The sequence below is a fragment of the Phodopus roborovskii genome, unplaced genomic scaffold, assembly GCF_943737965.1.
Source record: "Phodopus roborovskii unplaced genomic scaffold, PHOROB, whole genome shotgun sequence".
In the NCBI taxonomy this organism is placed as follows: domain Eukaryota; kingdom Metazoa; phylum Chordata; class Mammalia; order Rodentia; family Cricetidae; genus Phodopus; species Phodopus roborovskii.
In genome coordinates, this window is record NW_026126636.1 from 6,568,636 (window position 1) to 6,576,675 (window position 8,040).

General features: G+C 52.6%; 1 protein-coding gene across 1 annotated transcript; it reads right to left on the bottom strand.

Annotated features, from left to right (window-relative positions):
* Window positions 1–3,131: 3,131 nt before the first annotated feature.
* Window positions 3,132–4,617, bottom strand: LOC127238921 (interferon lambda-2). The gene is made up of 6 exons (XM_051207696.1): window positions 4,608–4,617; window positions 4,345–4,520; window positions 3,846–3,923; window positions 3,499–3,642; window positions 3,313–3,399; window positions 3,132–3,230 (listed from the first exon to the last, which is right to left on the bottom strand). Exons 1-6 carry the CDS (start codon window positions 4,615–4,617, stop codon window positions 3,132–3,134), a joined length of 594 nt encoding a protein of 197 aa, XP_051063653.1.
* Between the last annotated feature and the right edge of the window lie 3,423 nt (window positions 4,618–8,040).

Here is an 8,040-nt window from a genome sequence, read left to right on the forward strand (position 1 = left end):
GCTGGTCTCAAACCCTTGATTCCCCTGACTCAGCTTCCTGAGATTATAGGTGTGAAGCACCTCACCCGGGAAGATGCAAAGGCTTCTGGGAATCCATTGCAGAACAATGTGAGTGTGTTTGAGATCACCAAACTGCACACTTGATAGTGAACAGATTGGGCCAGTGAGATGGCTCAGCAAGTAAGGCATTACAGCCAACCTGACAACTTCACTCAGATACAGCTCAAACACATGGAGGGAGAGAAAAGGAAGCCCCAAAGCCATTCTCTGGCCTCCATGGCGTATACGTACCCCCTCAAATAAATAACACATGTGAAAAAGTCCAGTGAGTATGGTGATAACATGTATATTTTCCACAGTAAAAATATTGGAAGTGGGGCTGGAGAGACGGCTCCGAGGTTAAGAGCACTGGCTGCTCTTGCAGAGGACTGGAGTTTGGTTCCCAGCACCCCCGCGGCAGCTCACAACCACCGTAACTCCAGCCCCAGGAGATACGCATGCATGTGCACACATACAGGTAGAGAAAATGGAATGTTTAAGTTAAGCAACACCAGGGAGAACAGCCTGCACTTACAACCAGGTTCCAGGTGGAGAAGATGAGCTGCAGCGGTGGGTGGAGCCACCCGGGCTCCTCTGCCTCCCAGGCTCTGAGCTTCTGTGTTTATTGTGTGGAGGCCACCACCAGCACCCACGCCGTGGGTCACAGCTCGGAGTCCTTGGGACACAGAGAGTACTAACACATTCCTGGTGCTCAGGAGAGGGACACCTGGATGCCACTGCTCAGACTCCACACACCTGCCACAAAGTGGCCCACAGAACACAGCAGCCGCTGTGCTGTCCCTGGCCCTGGGTGCCCTCGAAGCCCATCTCACACCACACTGCCTCCCATCAGACAGCTCCGATCACTCTCTGCTTCTCACAGCAGTGATGACCTCTGCTTCTGTCTTTCTCAGTGCACAGAGGAGGAAGCTGGGAATCAGCACATCACATCACAGTGAAAATGTTTTGGTCTCTGCATCTGGTGAAGACAGGGTTCCTTTGTCCTGTGTGTCCTCCATGGCACTGGGAGCATAAGGAAGCTCTGAGAGGCTGTAGTGGAGTCCCTGTGTGGCAATGCTCACCCACACCCGATTCAGGGGACCAGAGTCGGACCTCTCCTGCCACCACATGGACCTTCAGGATTAAACTCGTGTCATCAGGCTTGGAGGCAAGCACCTCAGATGCATACTCAACCATCAAGCCAGTCCCTGTCAAGTACTTTTACATTTATGACTGCGTGTGCACATGTGCATGCGTGTGCGTGTGTGTATGTGTGTGATGCACAGGGCGCACAGAAGTTGGAGGACCATCTTTCAGGGGCCAATTTTCTTCTGCCTTCATTCAGTTTCAAGGACCAAACTCAGGTCATCAGACTTGGTGGCAAGTGCCAGTCATCTGGTGACCCTGGAAAGACTGTCACCAGAAAGACATCTTAGAATCAAAGTTCGAGCATCAGGGAGGTGGCTCAGTGGATACAGTATTTGCCAGTCAAGTGTGAGGACTGGGGTTTGGATCCCTAGAGCACATGTGAAAGCTGTCCGGACACGCTCACCTGCCTGTGACCCTGCCTGTGACCCTGCCTGTGACCCTGCCTGTGACCCTAGCACTCAAAGGTGCAAACAGGGGTTCCCAGGACTCGCTGTCTGAAACAGTGGGCTCTGCTTGTGACAGACCCCACTTCAAGAAACAATATGGAGAGTCATGGAAGAAAACACCTGACGGCCACTTACACCCCCCACATGCACACACACACACACACACACACACACACACACACACACGCACACACACACATGAAAACAAGATACATCACAACATCACTTTGAGTGACACTCGGGCCTACATCACACGGGACACAGGAGAGGAGGGGTTGGGAGAAGAGGGGTCTAGGATGCTCCTCTTGGCACAGGTGAGCAGTGTTTTCAGTACCACTTTGCAGACAGTAGAGGAACATTTGGTTGCGGGGCACAGGGCCTCATGTAGCCCAGGCTGGCCACAAGCTCAATGAGTAGAAGGGTTGACCTTGAGCTGACCCCTGCCTCCACCTCCAGAGTGCAGGGGTGGCAGGGATGGACTGTCACAAAAGGAGAAATGTACATCCTCCTTGGAAACCTCTGGTCTCCCTGGTATTCCAGAGATGCCCCTGCGTTAACGGTCAAGGTGGCAAACAGCACATGCCACCCACATCCATGGAAAAGGTTCACCATGAGTGGGGCCAAGGGTGTGGCCCTGAGTCAGTCCTTGCCGAGCATGCATGAGGCTGTGGGTTCAATCCCCAGCACTACATAAACCCAGAGGCGGTGGCACACGCCTGTCATCCCAGCGGGCAGGTAGGTGAGGGGTTCAAGGGCACCCACAGCCACACAGTAAGTTTGAGGGTAGCCTGAGCTACAGGAGACTGTGTGTCATCGTGAATCATTGTCTTTGGGAATGGAATGCTGAGTCACCTCTCTGAGCAACATGCTGTCTTGAAGAAGGTTCCAGAAGAGAAGATGACAGAGTGCAGGGAACTTATCCCACCAGCGTGTCTTTGGTGAAGCAAGCCTGGCTATTGTGAGAGCCTAGCATGGTGGTGCATGCCTGCAACCCCAGCATTCCAGAGGGGAAGGGGGAGAAACAAGAACATAGCAACCTGGAGGCCAGCCTGGGCTACCGGAACCCTGTCTCGAAAGGCAAAACACAGGAGAGCATAGAGAAGTCTGCTGCCAGCACCTGGGACCACAGAGAAGAGACTTTCCCAGAACAACCCAGGAAGAGCCCAGTAAAAGCACTTGGCTCCTCACCCAGAGGCAGAAAGCAGTAGCCCAGGCTAGCCCAGCTCTGTAGAGCTGAAATCGTGGTCCTTTGCCATGACAGCAAAAGAAAGACTTGACACCAAGACACACACGACACACCACGGAGGTCTTTCCTCACTGTGTATTTGCAGAATGTTTACAAAAGTAGAAAAATAGACTTTTTGTGGGGTCTGAGTCTGAAGACCCATCACACACGAATAAATACTTTTAAAAGCCACGAGTGGGCTATAAATTAAGGCAGGGGCTTGGCGAGTCCACACACTGCAGAATCCCCGCAGCTGGCAGGAGCGTCCGAGGTCAGGCACACTGGTCTCCGCTGGCCACACACTTCAGGTCCCGGATGAGCAGGCGGAAGAGGTGGGAAGTGACAGAGACTTGCAGGCAGCCTGGGCTCTCCTGAAAGGACAGGGCTGGCTCAGGGGCTGCTGGGGCTCAGGGCTCCCAGGCTCTGCAGACCCCAGTCCTCTCCCACACTCACCTTCTCCTGGGCCTGCTGGAGTCTGTGCAGCCAGCGGGAGAGGCGGTGGCTTGGGGGCCTGGGCTCTGCTGGGGGCTCAGGCTGAGTCTGTGGACAGAGGAGGGGACTGTGAGCCTGCTGCTGGCACGTGGGGGAGCCACAGTGTCTGGAGGCTCAACGTGGAGGGGCCAGGGACCCAGGACTCACACAGGCCTGCAGATTTGAGTGGATGTGGCTCAGGGTGTGAAGAGGCTGGTCCAGGATCCGGCCCAGGGAGGAGTCAGTCATGTTCTCCAGGACCTGCAGTGTCAGGGCCAGCTCAGCCTGCAAGGCCTTGGGGCGCTCCTGGGCCTGAGAAAGAAGACAGGAGAGAGAGCACGTGATGGACCTGGCGTGGGGAGTCAAGGTAGACAGGCGAAGGGGACAGGACAGTGGACAGGGCAAGGGGACAGGGAGAGGTACAGGGCAGGGGACAGATGAGGGGCCACAGCCAGTGTGGTCAGCACATAGATGGCTGGCCCACCCAAAGCAGGCTGTGTCTAGCCCCTGCTCACCTGCAGCTGCCTCAGGTCCCAGGCCCTGGGGAAGAGGCGGGAGCTGCACCTGACATCCTTCTCGAGCAGCCACTCTTCCTGGAGAGCAAAGGCACAGGTTAGCCCATATAGGACGGTGAAGGTTACACCACTGCAGAGGGGCTGGGGGTGGACACAGCAGGAGAAGGAGAGTTCAGAGCCAGGAGGAGAGAGGCTCGCTCCTCCAGGGCAGCAGATACTAGCTAGCCACAGCACTAAGAGCAAGAGATAGCGCAGTTCAGGAAGGATGGAGAGGCTGGGGCTAGCTCACTGAAGGGACTGTGGGAATTAGCTCACTGCAGCAGGGGTGGCAGTCAGCCCACTGAGGAAGGGCTGAGGTTAGCCCACTGTAGCAAGAGTTGAAGTCAGCCCACTGCAGAAGTGTGGAGAGCACGTTCCTACCAGCTAACGTGAGGGGTTAAGCCCAGAAAGGGAGAGGTGGAGGAGGCTAGCGCACACGGGAGGGCAGAGGGAGACTCACTATGGCGTCCTTGGCCTCCTTGAAGGCCTTCAGCTCTCGAGGGGACAGAGACTTGAACTGTTCTATGTGGCAGTCCTTTGCTTCTGGTGGGAGCCTGGTCGCCCTGGGCACAGGATTGGCGCGGGTTCCCGTCAGCACCGCGGCCAGCAGCAGCGGGAGGAGCAGGCGGCCCCAGGCTGTGTCAGAGTGACAGACAGACAGAGTGAGGGCTGGACGGTGGAGGCCGTGCGGACACTCCCCCGCGCGCCAGGCTGGGGACTCACCTGGCTTCATGCTGCTCTCTGGGGTCTGTGAGCGTCTGGGGATTCGGGTGTGCCCTCGAGTCTGTCCCCGGATTCCTCGCGGTCTTGCTCGCTGCGTGTGGCCTGGGTCTTCCTGCGCGGCTCTCAGCCTGTTGCTGTGTCCCGACCCAGCTGTGTGCACATTGCCATCCCTGCTCCATGCTTATAAGCTGGCCTCGTGGGCAGCCCCAACTGATGTAGGAAAAGTGAAAACGAGGCTGGAGATTGACACCCGCCACCAGGGGAGCCCAGACTGGGGAAGCCCAGAGCAGGGCGGGGCTAGAGCAGGTGAGACACTGTAGTGAAAGAGAAAATGATGAGGACTAAGATTACCTGGGAGGTGAGTCAGGAGCGTTCCCACAGGAGGCTGGGAGCAGGGCAGCTTCAGGGCACAGGCTCTGGTCCTGGCTGAGCCCTGTGGCAGATCCCTCTCTGAGGTGTAAAAATGGCAATGCTAAGAGAAATGGCCCTTCACTTTCCTTGTTTGGCGGGATGTGTCGAGGTGACTGTGGCATAGCTGACCCTAAATTTTTCCGGTCTATTTTGAGGTTGAGTCTAGCTCAGTCTGGCCTGGGAGTTCATTTTGTGGTTCCAATTCCTGAATGCTGACATTACAAGCGTGAATCCTCTTGTCTAGTTTCCAAATTGCTCAAAGAGAAAACTAGGTGTTGTGGCGTCGCACACCTTTCCTCCGAGCACTTTGAAGGAAGGCCGAGGTTGGCAGATCTTTGTGAGTTCAAGGCCAGCCTGGTCTATTTAGTGAGTTCCAGGAAGTGGAGGGGTATGTAGAGAGACCCTCTCTAAAAAACAAACAGAACCCTTCAAAAGCCCCCCACTTCATTACAGTTGCTTATTTGTGCTTGTGGGAGTTAGAGGAAACCATTTGGAAATCAGTTCTTTCCTTCTCCCATGGGGGGGGGGGGGGCGAGGTATGGAACTCAAGTTGATCCATGCCTCCCAGCTCCCCCAATTTCTCTGCTTAGAAATATGGTTGGCCAATGGCTTGCTGGGATGCAGGCTGGCTCGTGACAAACCTCTTCATTTGAGGACTGGAAAGATGGTTCAAGGATTGAAAGCAGTGGCTGCTCTTCCAGAGGACTGGGGCTCAATTCCCAGCACCCACATGGCAGCCCACAACTGTCTGTAACTCCAGTTCTAGAGGATCCGACTTCTTCTGGCCTCCATAGGCCCTGCACATAATCTGTGCACAGGCTTACATTCAGGTGAAACATTCTACACATAAAAAAGAAAAAAAAGGCAAAAACAAATAAATCTTTAAAACAAAAAGGTCTTGATTCATTCATTATGGTCACTGTCTGGGATGCCATTCATTATGGTCACTGTCTGGGATGCCATTCATTCGTTATGGCCACTGTCTGGGATGCCATTCATTCGTTATGGTCACTGTCTGTCTGGGATGCCATTCATTTGTTATGGACACTGCCTGGCTAGCGAAGCTTTAGAATGGGAATAACACAAGCCCATAACATAAGCCACTGCCCAGGGCATTTCACCAGACTGCAGCTGTGAGCTGTTGTATGGGGCAGTGACCCTGCACTCTGTGCTGTGTCAAGTACCAAAGAAAGGACATCCGGCCAACAGGGTGATGTGATTCTCAGCCCCAATCCCCACACAGGGAGGCTGACATCGGTGGATCTCTCAGTTCAAAGCCAACCTGGCCTATAGAGCGAGTTCCAGGTAGCCAGCACAATTACAAGAACTCCTGTCTCAGAAAAGCAAAACCAAAACCCACCAAATAGATGGGTGGTGGTGGTGCACACCTTTAATCCCAGCACTGCGAAGGCAGAGGTAGGCGGATCTCTGTGAGTCTGAGGCCAGCCCGGTCTGCAGAGTGAGTTCCAGTATAGGCTCCAAAGCTACAGAGAAACCCTGTCTCAAAAGGACAAAACAAAACAAAAGACAATAACAATTAAAAAACTAACCAAACTAAACCAAAAAAGCCAACAACAACGAGAAAGAGGGAGAGGAATAGAGAAAAGGAAATAAAGCAGGCAATGGGTTCAAGAAGCCATTTTTATCACTTGGATGCCTTGTGGGAAGACCATCTGGTGACAAATCAAAACAGAAGGAGAGAAAGCCCAAAGAGGAACCTTCTAGACTAAGTCACAGGCAGCACACGGTGAAGATCTAGGCAACACCCTTTGTGGAGCACTTTCATATCCGCCTATCAAGGAGGGTTTGTGTCAACACGGTTTTGAAAAGCCAAGGTCATCTCCAGTTGACTGTGGTTAGCCCACCTTTTCAAGGAAAAACAACTGCACAGTCAGAGAGAGCTGTCCAGACCTGCCCAGGGTCACACATCAAGCACAGCTAGAACAGAGCATGGCTGTGTTCTCTCTGAGCCACAGAGAGACCTGCGTGCCTCTCTCCTTTGTGTGTGGTTTGACATCGGGGAACTGGAGATACCTACGAGAAAAAGAGACTTGAGTTTTGACAGTGTACACACACACACACACACACACACACACACACACACACACACACGCAAATCCCCTTCTTTTTTCCCTTCACGATACCAGGGAGAGGTCAATAGTTCAACATCCTGGATAAGGTTTAGGGTGTGGCTCCCTGTTTGCCTAGAAGAAGAAACAAAGATTACAGGAAAATACATCATTTACATATGTATGTATATCTACCAAGACTATTAAGCACCCATTTGGAAGCTTTGCATAAGTGCTACTGCAGTGTTTCTAACCCCTTTGCTATGGAATTATTATTTTAATTATAATAGTTTATTAATTCTTTGAGAATTTTATATAAAATGTTGTAATGATTTTTTACCCCAACCGCCCCCTAACTCCTCCCAGATCCACTCCCCATCTCTCCACTCCAAATTAGTTCCCCTCTCTTTCCCTTTTTTCTTTTCTTTTGTTTGTTGTTGTTTTTCCAGATAGGGTTTCTCTACGTAGCCCTTGCTCCCCTGGAACTCACTCTGTAGACCAGGCTGGCCTTGAACTTAGTGGCTTACAGCCCAGGTGGTGGTACACTGTGAGATGATTGTTCAAGTCCCAAGGCAGTCATGACCCACGGTTGAGAAATGCTGTTTTAAGGGTTATTTAATATTATATCCATTTAGGAGAACAGAATTATCAGGTTTACACCTGGGTCCTGTGGACTCCCCAACCCTGGGTTTTTTGACAGGCATAAGTTTCTTCTGGTGGACAGACCTTATATCCAATCAGGAGTGAGTTGGTTTCCATCATAAGTTTCATGCCATAATTTCACCCATGGGTGTATCTTTGTCGAGCGCTATCGCCTTGCCTGCAAGAACGACACTCAACAGGATTCTTCTGCAGCTATGTTTATTGCGCGGCTCATTACAGCAAGTTGAGGGAAGACCCCGAGGAGGAAAAAGGGCTCTGCTTATATATGCTCAGAGGAGTTGTGTCCGTTA

What these genes read in the sequence shown, in the direction of transcription:
- LOC127238921 (XM_051207696.1), bottom strand. An exon ending in AGGAGGCCAAGGACGCCATA is followed by an intron (nt 3,924 to 4,344) that starts GTGAGTCTCCCT and finishes TTTGCTCTCCAG; the next exon opens with GAAGAGTGGCTGCTCGAGAA. An exon ending in GGGACCTGAGGCAGCTGCAG is followed by an intron (nt 3,643 to 3,845) that starts GTGAGCAGGGGC and finishes CTTCTTTCTCAG; the next exon opens with GCCCAGGAGCGCCCCAAGGC.